The following is a 19,456-nucleotide window of genomic DNA, read 5'->3' on the forward strand; positions in this document are numbered from 1 at the left end:
TGAAGGCCGCGGAGAGCGCATCATATGTCAGGCAGTCACGACGCAATCACATGGTCATGGACGCCTCGCCCCTGTAACTTTTTCTTTTTGTCAAATAAATAATTGATTTCCGGTAATCAATTACAGAAAAAATACTGGAAATATCAGAGAATAGTGTAGTTATTTACAAGCAATCGTTTACAATTAAACAATTACGTACAGCTCTGGTCACAACTTCCCTTTTGGAACACACCACGTGAATCTAGCGTTTTGTCTAGCCCTGATCACGGAGACGCGCGAAGGGTGCACGTCACTCTCAGGCATAACTAAGGGAGAGGACTAAAACTGTGAAAGAGCACTCGTCCATTCTCGCGGATCATGACCGCGTCTTGTCTTGCGCTATTAGCAAGCAGGTAATTCGGACGCTCTTCTGAATGGGCTGTGAACATGGTTATAGATTTCTTAGAAATGAGACGAGACGCACCAAGTGTTGCGGAACGTCAACGGCTACGGTGTCCTGTGGCGCGCTCCTTGAGCTGCTCCCTGTCACCTGAGGTGGAGGAATAAAGTGTCCGATCAGACCGGGCTCGCCATGGAATGAGCGAGACAGCGTAGAAGCTCTGTATTATTATTATCTATAGATACTGTAAGCCTTTGCAGGATCATACAGCAGCGGGTCACAGGGCAAAAATGCAACAGTGGAAGAACGGCAAAAAAAAAAAAAATATATATATATATATATATATATATATATATATATATATGGGAGGGGTCTTTGGCTTCAAGAAGACGTGGTCAGAATGATCATAACGGCGAACTGGCTGGTAACGTTGAGAGCAAAAGCAAATATATTCATATAAAAAGCATAATTATCGATGATATTCGCAATGAAAAGTTACCTTTAAGACGTAGACTTGACAAAGACGTGTAGAGCGCAGGGCACGAAACCGATGATCTAATCTACTGGATCATACTGTTCAGCGGCCTATTACCACTTCAGTATAAATGCCTAATCAGCTCGTCGTCAGCAAGAAGTTAACATGCATCCACTCGCGGAACCGAATGTTCCCACGGCCACTTCTCGCTTCGCTTAGCACTAAGGCAGTGTCGCGAGCTTTGTTTATTATTTTTCTTCACCTCACACAGCTCGAATGACTTCGTGCTAGACGCTTGACTGCGACTCTGCGATGAGGTGAAGGGCGCCCCGGGCCGAGTAGTGTTCTCATGTGTCCTTCCTCCCTGCGTGTTCAGTCATACAGGCCCATATGACACAAGAATGACTTCAACTTACATATGCAGCCGACGCATTTACACCTCATGAAAACATTCTCATCAACAGGCCTTTATATGAAATAATTGACTACCCTTGTCCTCAGTTGGTGCACGGCTCTTAGCTCCCTGAAATTATTTACAGGAACCATACAAAGTAACTGCATCTGCATTTTATGATAATACTTCCTTCATTGGTTACCTGCGCCACTTTTGTTATGGTATTGCGAAACTTACTGTATCTGGTCAACTACTTTCTATTAGTTCGCAGTCAGAAAAAAGATATGATATTGCAGTTATAAGAGAGCGTTAACGCCGGTAACTGAAAACTAAGTCTAAAAATCACGCGCAGTTCTCATCTAGTCCTTGATGCTTTGAAATTACGGCGAAGTTTAGGACTATAGCTTATATGGTAGGCTTCCTTACGTAAACACACCTCACAAAGCTAAACCAGCAGGAGTCGCACGATACTTTATTTCGAATGTTATGCAAGTTTAAATAGCGTGATTTGAAGGGCCATTGACCACCATCAGGTAGATATATATATATATATATATATATATATATATATATATATATATATATATATATATATATATATATGTGTGTGTGTGTGTGTGTGTGTGTGTGTGTGTGTGTGTGTGTGTGTGTGTGTGTGTGTGTGTGTGTGTGTGTGTGTGTGTGTGTGTGTGTGTGTGTGTGTGTGTGTGTGTGTGTGTGTGTGTGTGTGTGTGTGTGTGTGTGTGTGTGTGTGTGTGTGTGTGTGTGTGTGTGTGTGTGTGTGTGTGTGTGTGTGTGTGTGTGTGTGTGTGTGTGTGTGTGTGTGATGCTAAAAATGCTAACAGCGGAGGTACATCAATCGCAACCAGTTATTTTGCCGTGCTCTTGTCCTTACGTTTCGTCTCTGATGCATCTCACTCTCCTTCCTGATCGACTAGCCTGCGAAAGCGAAATGCGCCTTGGGTAACGTATTGAGCCCACGTCATGGACCGTAGTTGGGAGATATTTCTTTTCCGTCTTGCCTCGCGTATACGTAGGACAGCGGTTCTTTCTAAACGGACACGCACGGTGTCCGTTTGGAAAGACTTGGCCAGCAAGTGCAGCCTTATGGGGACACGCAACAAGTGCAGCCTTACAGGCGACACGTCTCTGCGCAGTGCGGTAACGACAAAAGGACACCCGGATCCTCCACCTTCACACGATTGATGGGTGATGGGAAAGCGTGCGCGCAATGAGCAAATGACGCAAAATGCGATATAAGCCCACCCTTCACTGTTTTGTCAGACAGACGGCCCAATGACTTCCTCTCCTGTGTTGGCATCAACGCTAAGGTCAGAATGCCAGCCTCGAATGAAAGAGGTTCGGTTTCGCTGAAGAAATGGTTCTAGCTTTGATTTGAATTTTTACTGCTTTTCGGGCCGTACGGTTGCAGAATTTTGAAGAGGCTATCTTCGATGCCTGATCTGAGCACTGTTGCTTTCTTAAAATTCCCAGACCCTGACGAGTGGCCTTTTAAACAGTTACCAAACTAATGCTTACTGATGAATATCGCTAATGTGCAAGACTATCACCATAGACAGCAATAGTCAGGAACGGCTCACGATAGCCCACGTAGGCTGCCCTACCTTGCCGGGCTAACGAACTATATTTGCCTTACGTGAGAACAATAACACGCAGAAAGAGCTCAAAAACAGCTGATAGGGCTATCACATTACGTACCATCCTAGCTGGAAAGCTTGCAGAAAACTGATAAGCAGATAGTTGGCTTACCTTTGGCGCCATTTTGAAGGTTCACTCAGGAGTTGATGCGAAGGTTTCAAGTTGAAGTCCGCCTCCGTTTCCGAATGTCCACGCAGCCGCACCAGGAAGACCGAGAACGACTGCCGCAACGGACTGAGGCTCATCTTCTTCCTTATCTCCCGTTAATAAAAACTTCATTCCTCTCGTAGGATCCAACGGCTGTTTTGAAATTAAAAGCCCTCATTTGCGTATAATGTGCCGGATCACTCAATACTTGACCATATCCCTATAGGCTGGTCCATTAACATCGGCCGTAAGCTTCTGGAGCGAGGGACATGGAGTGCGTGTCGAATGATCAAAAAGAAAAAGAAGAAACGATAATTTGAAGCTTTCATTTCTTCCTTGCCATTCTCCAAGGGCACGATAGCAACAGCTTTTTCCTTATGTTGCCAATTCCTGTCTGGTATGTATTAATCACCAAGGACACAATAACAACGACTGCCACTGTAGGAAGAGCATACACAATTAAACCAGCGTGGGAGCTTCTGTAAAGTAATACTTTCGTATGCAGAAGATTCTTTTGTTGGGAACAGCTTTGTAATAAAATGGCCTTTTTTTTTTTTCACATAAAACTAATAACACCTAGTAATATATTGTTACTACGGCCTTCTCAACATTCCTCAACCATCTGCACAGTGTCTTTAGACCGAACTTAAACTCTATATTTTATCTCTTGTTAGGCTGGGCTCTAAACACTGGTCAATCTTCTTCGTGGATGTGCGGTATCTCTGGTGAGGGACATTGTTGATCATCTTCAAATCGTCCCCTTTGACTTGGCCACTTATACATTGAATAAACAACAAAAACATCTGGTATTATCCGAAGGCCGGGCGACCATGCCAACCGCGTCCTAATATCTAATAATAATAATAATAATATAAGCATATTATTTTATAGGATTAACCGCCGATTAGCTTGCAGAAAACAGATAAGCAGATAGCTGGCTTACCTTTGGCGCCTTTCTGAAGGTTCACTCAGGCGTTGATGCGAAGGTTTCAAGTTGAAGTTGGCCTCTCTTTCAGAATGTCCACACAGCCGCAGCTACATCTGGTATTACATCTGATAATACAAGGTGCTATTATGACAAGTGAAAAAATAAAAAGACTGTTTTATTACAAAGCTGTTCCCCACAAAAGAATCTCCTGCACGCGAGAGTATTACTTCACAGCAGCTCCCACGCTGATTTAATGGTATGCTCTTCCTACAGTAGCAGTCGTTGTTATTATGCTCTTGGTGAATAACGCATACCTAGACAGGAATTGGCAACACAAGGAAAGCTGTTGCTATCGTGCATACCCTTGGAGAATGGCAAGGAAGAAATGAAAGCTTGAAATTATCGTTTCTTCTTTTTTTTTTTATCATTCGACACCATTGCGTTACGAAAATGCAGCCGTCTTGTGTAACGATTTGGACATGGATAATCCATAGTAGCAACAGAACTCATGTTTTTGCGATAAATCTATATGAAAAACGCAAGTCCTTGTCAGGAAAAGAAATGATTTATTTTCTGGGTAAACTGCGACGCCGATGTTATCTTCGCTACACCAGCGCAGTCAGTGGCTCTCTAAGAGGCGCTTCTTTCGTCGTAATTGCAGGGCGAGCCCATCAACTACGACTGACCTGAGATGACGGCGTTGATGTCGTTTCTAATGATCGGAGGTAATCGGCTTATATCCAGTCCTGCATCGACGGCAGCAAGTATGCACAAGTTCTTCAACGTCGGTTCCAGGTGCAATATGTGCAGGTCCAACAAAGGTGCTTGCACCTGGTTGTCCATCGGGCCGAAGCCACCGAAGATAAACACCCTTTCACCGGTAGCGCAGCAGCTGTGAAAGTGTCGGGCAGCTGGGCCTGAACCACGCTGCTTCACTTCAGTCCAGCGGGAAGCCTTGGGATCGTACTTGTGCATATCAGCGTAATAGATTCGGTGGATAAAGCTGTACCCTCCAAAGATGTACAGCTCTCCATTGTACACGAAGGCTGAATGTTCCATGCGGTCTGCAGGGGGAACGCCTTCTACGTGGGGCCGTACCCACGTCGAGGTAGTTGTTTCCAAATAGTAAAGGGCATCGTCGAAGACAACTCCATACACTCGGGAAGGATCTTTTGCGTAGCTTCCCCAAATGTACATGCGGGTCCCGATGGCAGATGCAGTGTGGAAGCAGGGCTCAACTGGGGTCTCTGCACTGATGGGGACGCGATGCCATTTCATGGACTCCAAATCAAGGAACCAAGCAGGATGCGATGGATCACCCCTAAGAATGGTGGCAAAGATGTACATTCGATTATTTATCACGCAGGCCGAATGGCCGCAGACTGCTGTCGGCACCTCGCCGTGCACCTTCGGACGACTCCATGCCATTGTGCGGGTGTCGAAGCGATAAAGCTTGTTCGGCGTTATTCCTCTGTCGCCGCCCCAGATGTAGGCGCAGTGGCCGTAAGCTACAACTGTGTGGCGGCAAATGTAAAGTGGCGCATCGTTGGGAAGCAACTGCGTCCGCACCATATCCCACCGGTACGATGAGGGGTCAAAGATGTACACATCGATAATATTTCTTGATTCCGTAACGACGTTATCTAAGTCGAACGAGTACAGCTTGCCTTGAATGAAGACAGCGGTGTGGTCTACGTGCTCTGGAACACCCTTCAAACGTGCAGTCCACATCTTGCAGGGCCTGGCAGTTTTCTCACGACCGAGGATGGGCTGTTTACTGCGGCAGCCACGACATCCCACAGATGATGCTGATGGTGATGCTGATGATGATGATTGCCTCTGTCAGAATGGCGCATACAAAAGCCGGAAAATGGATTCTTCGTCTTTGGCTGGGCATGCGTTATTAAAAAAAAAAAAGGGGGGGGGGATTCAGTCGTGTTAATATCTCTTCTCTAAGGGATAACCTGCAAAAATGTTTCTCTCAAGATATCAGTGGAGGCGTAACAGCGAACATTCTCTTACGTCTACAACAGTTTTATAACAGACATAAAGAACGCCTACTACTAAACTTCATCTTCTTCTTGCTTCAGAAGACATCACGCACCAGAGCGTCGTCTGCTCGAGTGCTCCTACGGGCAATGGTTTGGTAATAAGCGTACGGGATTGGCCAGGGTGTGGTGCAAGCATAATGAAAGAACAGTATAAGCAATTACAATTTTAACTTGCTCAGTACTTGTTTAAAACCACAGTTTCGCTTAGGCCAGTACAACTCTTAGTAATGTTCATGCTACTTCTGCAATGTTATTTGACCAGTCGTTGCCATATAACGCAAAGCACCTGACTACTAATGTGATAAATGGCCTGCTGAAGGATTGATTACCTGTTACCGTACCCGCAACATGTAGCTGTTTTCACAGATTCATTACAATATCATGAAAAAGCAACAGTAAGTATTTTTTCCCGGACACTAGTGAAGCTTTCTGTCCAGATCCCAGATTAGAGGCCACTATTTACTGCTGAATTGCTTGCAATTGTTTTTGCCCATCAAGATGTTGCCTTTAAAATTATGTAATCTTCCTCTGTCACTGAATCTCAGCCTTAGAAGCACTAGAAAGCTCGATGAAACGCCTTTTGAGGTAATCCCTTATATTTCCGCCCCGCCGGGGTGGCGCAGTGGTTACGGCGCTCGACTACTGTTCCCAAGGACGCGGGATCGAATCCAGGCCTCGGCGGCCGCTTTTCGATGGAGGCGAAAACCAAGGTGCCCGTGTGCTGTGCGATGTCAGTGCACGTTAAAGAACTCCAGGTGGTAGAAATTTCCGGAGTCCCCCACTACGGCGTCTCTCATAGCCTGAGTCGCTTTGGGACGTTAAACCCCACAAACCAAACCAAACCTTATATTTTTCCTTCTAACAGCAAGTACAAGAAGTGCGTTTTCAGTGAGTTCAGGGACAATGCGGCAATACTGTCAATATAAAAGCCGATTGCTTAGCAAATTAAGCTCTCAATAGGCCTCTTGCCAGTATTGTACTTAACATTATTTAGCTATGTGCCGTTTTGAAAGGTTCCAGTCATGAGTCGCTCCTTGAGTCTGCGGACTTTTAATGCTTGAAATTTCCTTCGATTAGCTCGTATTGCAGCTCGAAGCAATGTGAGGCCTCTATGATGTTCTTGCTTTGCAGAATTCCTTTCTCCGTTTTGATTCTTCTCTTTCTGAATTCACGCCCCTTGTGCGTCATGAGATAAGACGTTGAAACTATCTTCTCCTGAAGGAGGTATGCTCTTCGGGAAAGAACTATCTCTACTCGCTCAGACTTGTCAATTCCTGTCCTCTTCTCAGCTGGTGCAACCGTCAAAGGGCATGTCCTAAACTCGGTGTGTGAGTTACTCTACGAGTATAATAATGCAACTTGAAGATTTGTTTGTTAGCGCTTCTCTGTATTGATTTTCGGTAAAAGATTTATTAGCAATTTTTAGTTTTACTTTTATTCCTTGATTGCTATCCCTCCCCCCCTCCCCCCCCTAAAAAAAAAAATGTGTCCAAAACGTTTTCATCAGCACTGAGCCCTAACTCATAAGTTTTACATTTTACAGCCTAATTCCGGATCAGGAATTCATTTTCTGCGTCTGGAAGCGCTGGTCAACTTCCCACTTTGGGTATGTGCCATGTGTACAGTGGAAGAAAAGAATATTTCACCTTGATTAGAAGGAAGAAGAAGATCGCGGAGAGAAAGAGAGAGAGAAGAAACTTTAATTGGTTCACGAAGTTGCATGGGTGGGTTTCCTTAGTAGGACCCTGCGTGCCCTGCTGTGCAGCTTGCGCTGCTCGGAGACCTGTGTGGCCCAGCTCCACCTTCCACTCCGCGCTCATCGCGAGTTCACCGTGGAAAGGCAGACTTGCTTCACGCTCAGTCGTTGTCCACTCGCATGTCCATCCCTACCCACCTCCTAAACAGCATTTGGCTCGAGTCCAAGAAGACATCACGAAGTCACAGATACCGCAGCCAAACAGGTGGGCCAATTTTGGCGGCTCATCGACGGCACTTAAGCTGTCCGAGGACACGTGCGTTGGGTTTAAGCGCGAGGCTTAGCTTCAGGGCAGAGCCCTCGACGCGGCACAGGTCGCAGATGTCATGGCTCTACTATGAGGCAGCGACCAGGACAGCATGCAAATCGCGGAGGTTCCGACTGCGAGCACACCATCGGTCAGTCAAGGTGCGGAATATGTCACCCAGCGTAAACACGCGGCACTGCGCCGGTGGTGACACGGATGGCCACGTAATCGCAACAGCTCCGAGCAGGCAGCAACAGCCGATGCGCTGGAAACCTCATTTTACCGAAATTCGGCACTGAAGACGCCGTTGTCGTGGCAAATTCCAAAAGCACTCTCAACCTTTTCAACTTTAAAGAAAGCCATCACATTGGGGAAGCTCTTTATGCAACCGCTTGCATTCCACCCTTATCTCGGGTGCTTACTATATGGCTGCCGTGGAATCAAAACATGATTCTCACGCTAAATCCCAAGTGCACAAATTATCAGGCAAGCCCAGTTAATCAACAACCTATGCACCGCCCAAGTCTACCTCCAGATGACTGAAGGCCCGTGATTCAAGTTAAACTTGCTGCTTCATAAGTCGACATCGTCGAGGTCCTGCACACTCCCGACACTCCCGTGCTTATCCAAAAGGAGCTTAAGCGACTCCAACATGGTGGCAATGACCTTTTATGACAGGAGAGTGCCGCTAACACTATTCCACAAAAAAAATACAGTTCAAATTCACCTATACCTTAAGCCAACATCAGCCTGCGGATCCGTGGGCCACCGGGCTGATGTTTTGGTCCATCCGTTTTTTAAATTTGTGGAAGAAAAGCGACTAGTAGCCCAACATGTTCGGAAATAATGACACACTGCAGGCTTACGTAAGGGATGACTGATACTCGCATGTAATGAAACTCCACACTATACGCAAAGAGACGGAGTCTATAAAAACTATAGGAACACTTTAGCTCCGCCATTAAGGGTATGAGGCGATAGCGTTTCACAAACACGAACAATGTTCTTTTTCAGTTTTGTAGCGAGAGCTACACTACGCTAGTCAGCAGCGCATTTCGCCGTGTGTAGTTTCGTCGCAAGTGTGCATGTGCGAAACCACAGCTGCATCGTTAGTGACGTCACAGGTGAGCCACAGGTGACGTCACAGGCTAGCTCCCGCTCCCGCTGTCTACGGCGGGAGCTAGCCTGTCACCGGAGGTTGTATCTGCTGTAGGCCGCCGTCACTGCACCCGCCACCACTTCGGTGGCGGACGACGGCCGTAGCAAAGCGCGTCTTTCTCTCTCTCCCTCTTCTTTTTCTTTCTTCTCCATTTTCTCCTCTGCACGAAGAAGCGGAGGTGGCTCAGCTACAGAGCCAGTAGCAGGCCCGTGCATTTTCTTTTCCTTCTTTGTACAGTTACAAGAACAACTATTGGCCTCGAGATCGAGCAGAGTCGCCACCTTGCGGCTCAGCGGCGAAACCTACTCAGTGTGGATGCGTTTTCGCGTCGCGTGCCAGCCCGCAGTGATTTACGCGCGCGCATGCGGCGTGTACAGGAGTGTTTTTGCTTGTTTCGCAGTTCGTGTGAGCTTTTGCTTACCTATATGCCTCTTGCAAAATAAATATGAGCAGTCTATAACCCCACGCTTCTTTAAAAAATATATATACTTGTCCGCATCGAGCATGTCATGCTTGGATAAGGACATCGTCCATCGCGGTCTTCGGTACTTGAGATCCTGTGACATGCAATGTCTCAAACGAAGTGGTACTGTCGTTACCGCCGTGTCAAAGCAAAAGAGGTCGTTGCCGTCAATAAAAGTTAATGCAAACGCTCAGAAATCGCATATTCTCGTTTCTGTTTGGAATACCGCAGCTACTAAAACATATGCCACCGCAGACAGCTTCATATAGCAGAATGCAGTTTGAACAGACCACTCTATGCCTGCTATGCCGTCTATATGCACGATAGATTTGTGTGAGTACTTTGTCCCCCCCCCCCCCCCCCCCTTTTAAACCTCTGTTGCGGTGTCTCAATGGTAAGGGCACTCGACTGCTGATTTCGAGAACGGGGAATTCAATTACAACCGTTTCGAAAGGCGTTCCTCTGCTGTGGGATTTGACTGCACAATAAACAATCCCAAGTGGTAAATGTGATGTTAATAACGAAAAAAAAAAAAGACTCCCAAACCAGCCTCTGCAATCATCCGTCATAGCCGATGCCACTTTCATGCGTTAAACCCGGGCCAATATGCATTTCTTTTCTTTTGTTGTTGAAGGCTCTGTGCATCCGTAATAGTTTTAGTGAGCACATTTTGCTTTAGAGAAATGCTCGAATGTTTGGGAAACATATTCCCTGCACCTAATTGTTACCCTAAATATTACATAATGCACCTAAATCAATATACTCTACTGGTAGCCTATTAAAATCATTATAATCCCTTTTCGTCCAAGTGCTGTCTTCCGACAAAACTCGTCATTTCTGACAAGGGGAGTAAAACAGCTTCATGCGGGTTTAAATATCAGTGTTTAGTTCGGGAATAAATACATTTTTATAGTCGCATGATAAGATGACCTCCATTTCTTTCGGAATAGTTTTATATCCGGCATCTGTTTTGGAAGCAACCCTAATATTTTACTTCGCATAAGATTTAGTCACTGCTAAATAATTAGTGATAAATTTTCAGCCTGTAAAATTGCTTCCCAGAACATGAGTGCCCATGCGCAATTTATAACGATGTCTTCGCAGCGAGTAATTCGTAGCTTGCACTTTAACGTTACTGAAAATTAATCGCTGATTATTGTAAATTCTGTCAAGTGCGTAAAAGTTCTCTCACAGGGTGAAATTTATTCGCATTGCAAAACAAAATATATACACTACTAATTTACCGTTATATATTAACATTACACATCAGAAATCCCTTATACTTTCCTCGGTTTCAGGAAATCATTTACAGTTAGTGGCGCATGCATTAATGCACTATCACACTCTATGACAGTGGCCGCAAAAAGCATCTCGGCAAATTCAATTCGCTCAGCGCTGTACACGTGAACAATGCTTTCCTGTGCGGCGAGGTTTCCTGTATAGTGTCGGCGTGATCTCATTTTTGGGGAATACTTGTGCGTGGTTGTCTGGGCCAGAGTTGATGTGCACTCAGTCTAAAGCAACTCGCCATGCAGTGCGCTGCCAATGCTACATTTAACCTGCTTAATCCTCGAGTCAAGTACGATATAGTGAACCAGGATGCCTTGTATCTGCGTGGGCTTGACACTAAATTCGCCGGTCTCACTCGCATTATACACGTGCAAACCGTTTAAAAGTCGATAAGAAAAACAAAGCTGTCATTAGGCAGGCCCAAGCATTACGCGCGTGAGCGCGGTACAGCGCAAGAAACGTGCAAAGTAAATCTAGAAGACTGGTGGTTGCGTGCTTTGTTTCCCTAAAATCCGCTCTTCTTCTGCTGCATTGGCGAAATCCTTGAATTTTTTTCTGCAATATTACAGAAATACTGCAGAAGACACGTTTTCATCGCCAACAAACCCGCCGTAAACTCGGAAGCAGACCTACGCAGCGCGCGTTTCTGCGAGCGCCGCCGGCTGCCGATCCACACTACCGGAGTGACGGTGGCGCCACCTCTAGGTCGATCTCGCGGCGAATAGTTGCTGTTCTTGCAAGAACTCAGCCCCGACAGGTGCCATACTGTGGTGGTATAGTGCGTTCTTATGGAGTGCGAACAAGATGAGGGAAAGATCATAGTGTTCGGCGTTAAGACCGCCGATAAGGAAAAGTACGAAACAATCCAAGCGATTTTCGTGTAGGCAATATTTGCAAAGGCTGATAAGTCAAGACGCATGCGTAAGCGTCACAGACGCAAGAGCTAGGGAGAATGCGGACTGCCTGTCTCATCACCTCGCTGCCTGATGGAACAAGGAGTCTAGTCTGCATTGAAGCCGAACAGGCGTAGACAACGGGAAATTATATTCTTGCAATCGTAATGCTCGGCGCCCCGAAATTCGAGTAATGTCTTTATGTGAAGAAAGCCTCCCCAAGGCATTGCCGCCCGTTATTAGGAAAGGGTCGGCCTAACAAATAAGGGCGAAATATTGTAATAGCTGAAACAAGCATCCAGGCAGTGATGAAATCATTTTGTAGAGGTGCAGATAACAGGCGGCTGAAATACGCCGTCACTCTTTTACTCACGTGCTGTCGCTGAGCAGGGATAGCTCCGATGCCGTGTTCCCTTATGCGAGTGCAAAGTTCAGGAGGGTCGTAAAAATAGGCAAAGACGGGTGGAGTTTTGAAAATAGTAATAAGCTGCAAGAAAGCTTCAGTTTGTTACAGTCCTGGAGAGAATGGCCTCTTAGCTCAGAAGATGGGTGAGAGCGAGCGAGGGCTGAGAAGTTCGGGAGGAACGGTCTGAAATAGGAGCGGAAGCCAATAAAGCTTCGCCTATCGTTTGAAGAACGCGGAGTGAGAAAACCTCTCAGCCACTGTGACACTGGGGTGGGGCAACTGTCACCCGTTAATAATTAGGGGGTATTAATAACGATGCGCCCTTAACGGTGCGCGCACTTCCAGACACCCTTAGAGTGAGTGGGGGTAGCTGTTCCGGTCGCAAAGGAGCTGCCCTCGACCTGCGTGGCAAGCTCAGCCGGAATTCAACTACCTTGTAGTGACAGAAGGGGGTGGTCGTTTGGTGCCCAGCGGTCGCCGGTTCAAACCAGAGAATGGATCGGAGTCAGAAGTAACAAACAAAACACAATTTATGTAGAGCAAGAGACGATACAAATGAATACACAAGATCACTTGAAATACAACAGACGAGAGGTTCACAGAATACAAACGCTAAGCATGCAACTACAGAATGATTCAATAACGCAGGCTTTACAACAGATCAAACACGAGAGAGTTACATAAACAAACACCAAATTGTTCACCGGGCACTGTTGCAGTCCGACGCCTCAAGAGTCACGATGTGGCCGCCATACGAGACGAGCGCCGCTCCCTTGAAAGTCCGTGGGCTTGCCAGCAGCGGGTGATCCCCGGGAGTCCAGCCGAAGCACAGGCGAGCACGTCGCAAAACACTGACGAACTGACTGACTGACTCACAAGCGGCGCGGTCGCTTTAAATAGGGCGCGCCGCGTCTGTTTGTTAGCACGCGTCAAAGCTAGCGCACACACACACACATAGCTTCGCTGGTTATAGCTCCCTCTTCTCCTCCCGTCGAGCCGCGCGTCGTCATTGGCTAGGTCCCATAGAAGATTCCGGAATTTTCTGGCGGATTCCAGTCCCATGAACCACCGTCCTCCCCGGGCAATGGGAAAGAGGGTGACGGTGACGCGTACAAAGCTACGCGCTCTCCCGCGCGGGGAAGAGGCTTTTCTCGCCATGTTTTCCACGCGACGCCGCGCGGCCTCGCGCCGTACCGGCTTGATGAAAATGTGCGCCGATTTCGTGACAGCAACATAATTTTTTTTTAATTAAATTGGTTTGCAGAAAAAAAAAAAAAAGGCGCGGTATCAGTCACACATTTTCTTATTCAGGTTTGTTCTGATTTACAACATGTAAATCAAAGGAGAGCAAGCAAAAGGTGGTTTCCCACATGACATTGGCCCGCTCTTCCTGAACAATCAAAAACTTGCTTGTGCATTAAAAAAACTACAACATTAAAACACTGTATCACGTGTATTAGGACTCTAATACATTATTGCAATGAGGAAAACTAGAAAAGAAAAAAAATCATCATTGTAGTCTTGCTTGGACAAAAAAAATGCAAACCCTACATATTTGCCCTTCACAATACAAATATAGCAGACAATTGTCGACTTACACATCAACCAAAACAACAACAAAACACAAGAAACTTCACACCAGTTTATGTGCAAAACAAGTAAGTTAATCAGAGAATGTATTTTGTAAACAAGGGAAGACGTCGTGTGGTGGCACTTTATCTTTATGCTATAAACAAAGCAATGCTTCATGGACACTATTTTTGTATCTTTCTGGGCTTATATGTTTTCGTAGTAAATCTTCAAGGGTCGGGCAAGTAGAAAGCAGATATTGTATAAGATACGTTAATTTCTGAAATCCGCAATTAGTTCTAGCTCTTGAAAATGTTTTACATTGTATGCCGAAGATTGTAACCGCTATGAGCCAGGTAAGTTTGCTCAAATTCCTGCTTGTGTGTTCTTGCCAGCTTATAAATCAGAATCGCTAATTTCTTTCGTTAGAGCTGGTCAATAGAGAGCAGATTATGTTGATTATGTTTTTGCAAAATATTCGGCAGTCTTTACATAAATGCCCCGCCGTGGGGGTACAGAGGTTAAGGCGCTCGACTACTGTGCCCAAAGATGCGGTACCGAATCTCGGCGCAGCGACCTCTTTTCAATGGAGGTGAATAGCAAGGCGGCCGTGTGCTTGCGATGTCAATGCATGTTAAAGAACCCCAGGTGGTCGAATTTCCGGAGCCCTCCACTAGGGCGTCTCTCATAGCCTGAGTCGCTTTGGGAGCCCTGCAAACCTTTACGTAAATGTTATTGTTGTCAACAGCGCGAACAGCTCGTTTTCGCAGACGCAAACGCTCTATTTTGTTTGTTTGAGTGGCAGAACCCCATACGAGTAAACTGTAGTACAGGTGTGAGTGAACTAATGAATAGTAAATCTATAGTTTTACGCTAATTAGGAGGACTGTTCGAAATTTGGTAATTATACCAGCAGAACGAGCTATCTTGTTAGAGACGTAATGTGCATGGTCTGTCCATAACGTGTGTACTTGAAGTATGACACCAAAGAACTTCATTGCGCGTCCTCGAACAAGAATAAAGCCTTCAGACGCTAGCGAAAATCCCTGTCAAGATCTTTGTTTGTTTCTTCTTTTTTTTTTCTTTGCTTTGAAAGGCACATATTTTGTTTTGTGAACATTCAACTGAAGTTGATCTGAATTCATCCAAGTAGAAAGCTCGGATAGCCATTCATTTATTGCTACTTCTATCTTCTGAAGGGCGTTTCCAGAAAAAAATACATTCGTGTCGTTCGCATAGATTACACGTCAGTGGTAAGTTAACTACGTCATTGATGTACAACAGAAATAGTATCGAACCTAAAACTGAGCTCTGTGGAACACCTGTTAAGACGGAACCACTATCCAATTTCACGCTATTGATGACCGTGTATTGATATCGGTTGCTGAGATAGTTTGTTTGTCATCAGGTCTGATGCGATGCCCCTGATTCTATAGTGGCTCAGTTTTCTAACCAGTATGTCATGCGGAACTTATTTAAAGGCCTTGCGCAAGCCAAAAAATATTCCAACAGTTGTAAGCTTATTTTTAACATTAATGATAAACTTTATTTCTTTAGAAAAGTGACCTGTTTTCAAATTTTTATTTATAACTTGCGTTAATGGACAATGAAAGCCAAACTGCTCTGGCTTAATTATTCTCGTATAACCGCCTGTGTGCTCAGACACTTTTGTGAATACTGATATGATAGAAATTGGTTGGTAGTTATTTAAGTCATTAAAATCGCCTCCTTTATGAATGACACTGACTGGGATAAACTTTATTTCTTTAGAGAAGTGACCTGTTTTCAAAATTTGATTTATAACTTGAGTTAATGGACAAGCTAGGATACCGGCAAACAGTTTGATTGGTTTCACTGATGTACCGCCAGCACCAGGGCACTGCTATCACGGAGAGAATTCTTTCGAGCACTGGGAACTTTCACTGCTAGGATTTAAAAATTGAATTTGTGTAGTGATTGTTCAAGTAACTTATTGGGTCTACTTGTACGGTATTAGCATGTGTTGATGAACAGCCGTTTAAAAATTGGCTATTAATTTTGTTTAGCAGTTTCTTCGTAAATTTCGTCGTTGAACCGGAGGGAAGGTGAAACATTCTGCTTGCTTTGATCCGGCAAATCACCCAGTCCCTCCCAACTCTCCCGAGGGCTACAAGCTGTCGAAAATTTCCTTTCATAATATTCCATTCTTGCCTTTTTTATGTCAGTGCCCAATTTATCTCTAACCTTCTTGAATCGTTTGAAGACATCAATGTTTTTGTTTTAATAAACTGAGAGAAAAGGGGATTTGTTTCTTTATTCGCTTGTAGATCTCTTTTGAGATTCGTGTTTTTCAGGCTTTTTTAAATTTTATCAGCTCTTGTACAGGAAGATCTTTATCGTAGTTTTATGCAAGATGTACACGAATATGCTGAACGATCTGTTTGGATCACACTCCTGGACAACTTCATTACAGTTTTTTGTTAAGTGCTCACTGGCGGAAATTAGCTAAGCTCGTATCATCCATCTTTCGAAAGGTTATGCTTGCTTTATCGGCACTGTCCCGTTTGTCATAGCGAGAGAGAAAACAAAATATTGGCATATGCTCACTTATGCCAATAGCTAAACTGCCAGCGAAGGTGTTTCTGTCAATAAGAATTTTAGTCTGATCAGTTACTCTAGTAGGGGATGTTATTAGGTTTTCAAATCCACAACTGCATATTATGTCACACAACTCTTTTGTGGGCGTGGTGTTCATTAACATGTTGATATTTATGTCACCTACTATAATAACGTCTCAGTTATGCAAAGAGATATAATCAAACAGCTGTCCCAGGCGACTATAATATTTGCTTAATGAGCCCGAAGGTGGCCTATATATATTGTTACGGCGAAATAGGAAAGGGGGGTGTTTATTTACAGTGCTGTGGCAGCGGGACAAGGTGAAGCCTACTAGACCCCAGAAACCAACGCCTCTTCCTCTTCTTCTGCCACACAATCCTTCATCGTCGTCAGTAGCGTGACATTTCCCCCCTACTCAGACGAAGCCCTCTGGGCGTGTTCGTGAGACGTGCGAGGCTGACACGGCTTCAACCGGGCGACATGACATGGTTCGGTTTTGGCAGACAGACGACCCGATGCTGTCAGGCGGGCTTTTGCATAAGTTAAATCACTGATGCATTTGACAACCACATATGGGCCGTAATAGTGGGCCAAGAGTTTTTGATGTAGGCCGCGGCGCTGAATTGGACGCCACAGCTAGACTAAATCGCCTATAGAGTACGTGACACGCCCGTGACAAGCATCGTGTCGTACTTTGGAACGTTCTTGTGACGCTCCAGACTGTACGTGAGCGATTCTCCGAGCTTCTTCAGCGAGACAGAGGGTTTCAGCCAGACAGGGATTGTCACAGCTTGAGAAGGGCAGGATAGTATCCAGGGAGTGGTCTGGCATACAGCAGGAAGAAAGGGCTGTGCCCAGTCGTCTCGTGCGTGGCGGTATTAAACGCATACGTGATGAAGGGTGTCCCAGTTCTTACACCATGATCCACATACATGGCCAGCATGTTTATAAGCGTTCATGTTGACGCGCTCAGTCAAGCCATCTGTTTGGGGATAGTATGGCGTCGAGTGTCGGGAAGTTACGGCGCATAAACGCATGAGCTCTTCAACAACACCAACGGTGATTTCTCGGCCCCGATCAGTGATGACAATTCGTGGCGGCCCGTGTCGTAAGATGACTCAGTGCAGCAGGAAAAGCGACACTTGATGCGCCGTAGCAGATGGAATAGCGGCGGTTTCACAGTAACGTGAGAAATATTCCACGCAGATTACAATCCAGCGATTTCCATCCAAGAACTTTGGAAACGGACCTACGAGGTCAATGCCTACTTGATCAAATGGAGCTGTCGGGGTCTTCACAGGGTGCAGCAAACCAAATAGAGTTGCAGTGGGACGTATGTGGCGTTGACATTGCTTGCAACTGGAAACGTATTGTTCAATCGTCGAGCGCATTCTGGGCCAGTAAAATCTTTCTTGAGCACGGTGGAGTGTTCGAACCGATCCCAAATGCTCAGAAGTTTGATCATCATGCATGACACGCAATACGTCCGTGCAAAGCGTCTTGGGAACTGCTAGTGGGTATCACTGGCTTACAGCCGAATAACTATTTTTCCATAAGAGGCCATCACGCACACAAAAACGGCTTGCAGCTGCGCTGGCTTGGGCAGCGGCAAAGAGAGGCTGCAGACTGCTATCCCTTCGCTGTTCCGTTTTGAAAACATTCGTGTCGGGGAACGCTGGCTCGAGGGTCGATATATAATTTTCGAAATCGTCGCTGTCAGATCCGGTCGTGGCCACTGGCATCCTAGAAAGACAATCTGTGTCTGCATGACGCCTCTCGCTTTTGTACACTACGGCAAAATCATATTCCTGTAACTACAGCCATATGATCAGGCACCCTATGCCTGACCATTGCTGGTGTGGACACAGCCGTTGCTCGGGCAGCTGTACAAATTTTAGATGCTGTTGAGCCGGTCCTTGCAACTATTCAACAAAAGACAGCAATCATGGCTCTACCGTCGTCACCACCATCATTACAAGAGATAATTTCTCGATGTGTCCGTAGCAGCTGGTTCTATTGAACAAGTCACATTTACCCTGTCAGAAAAATGAAGATAGCCCGAAACGCGCTCATTTGGCATCGGTGAAAGAGCTGAACAAATTGTGGCGAATGAGCAGGACTCCCCCCATTGCTACACGGTCTGAGCATGTGACAGCACCACCAAATCACTCATCCTCCGCAACATATATATGGCCTTTGTGGAAGCTCTGGCTGACCATCCTCCTCCCTAGCACTCAGCTTCTCACGCCCGGAGGAAATCGTAGCCAGCATTGAACTTCGAAATAAGCGGCTTACCATCGACTACTAAAATCCTGAATATTGTCATTCTGTGCATTTAAAATTCAAATTCCTTCTAAGAAAGCTCCAGAAGAGATCTATGGAGCTAATTTATATTGTTCTTTCCTCCTGATTCTTAATTCGAGCTACTCGCTTCTTGTCATTGTATTCCTCTCATCTTCGCAGAAACAGTGGAATAAATCTTGCAAGGAGATTCTCATCCTCCCCATATTTGTAGCTCCCCGATAAAAAGCTTGCTCCCCATCCTTGTCGTCTTGCTTGACGCCGATATAATCGGATCGTCGAACTTCTATCCGCTGTCTGAAATATGCTTTTCTCTTATAAGTGATTCGCGTTAAGAAATTGCAATGGTGGAAGATTTATTGCAATGAAGAAATCAGATTAGATATATACTAAACTTTAATATCCAATGGATAAGGTGATCTACCCACCCGCCGACACACAGGTCAGGGGGCGGGGGCCGTGCCTCAGATGCAGGTTGGGAGGTCTTAGGTCCCAGCAGCCTCTTCAGCCAGCTGGACGAGCAGGAGCTGGGGCTCAGGGTCAGAGCTGCGCAGCAGGGTCTCCCAGGTGTCTTTACTGCCTATATTGTGCGTCCCCCTGGGAGAATACGGGCATTCCTATATTATGTGGTCAAGGGACCCTCTCGCCCCACAAAGATTACACTTATCACTCCTGGCCTCAGGAAACTTGTGGTTTGCTATAACCGGGTGCGGATATGTATAAGCTTGCAGTCGCCTCCAC

General features: G+C 45.7%; 1 protein-coding gene across 1 annotated transcript; it reads right to left on the minus strand.

The window, feature by feature from the left end:
* Positions 1 to 4,657: 4,657 nt before the first annotated feature.
* On the minus strand, positions 4,658 to 5,713 carry LOC146178205 (kelch domain-containing protein 3-like). The gene has a single exon (XM_084579650.1). It carries the CDS (start codon positions 5,711 to 5,713, stop codon positions 4,658 to 4,660), a length of 1,056 nt encoding a protein of 351 aa, XP_084435776.1.
* Between the last annotated feature and the right edge of the window lie 13,743 nt (positions 5,714 to 19,456).

This window comes from Amblyomma maculatum, chromosome 9 (assembly GCF_055883805.1).
Source record: "Amblyomma maculatum isolate TAMU_Amacu chromosome 9, ASM5588380v1, whole genome shotgun sequence".
NCBI classification, from domain to species: Eukaryota; Metazoa; Arthropoda; class Arachnida; order Ixodida; family Ixodidae; genus Amblyomma; species Amblyomma maculatum.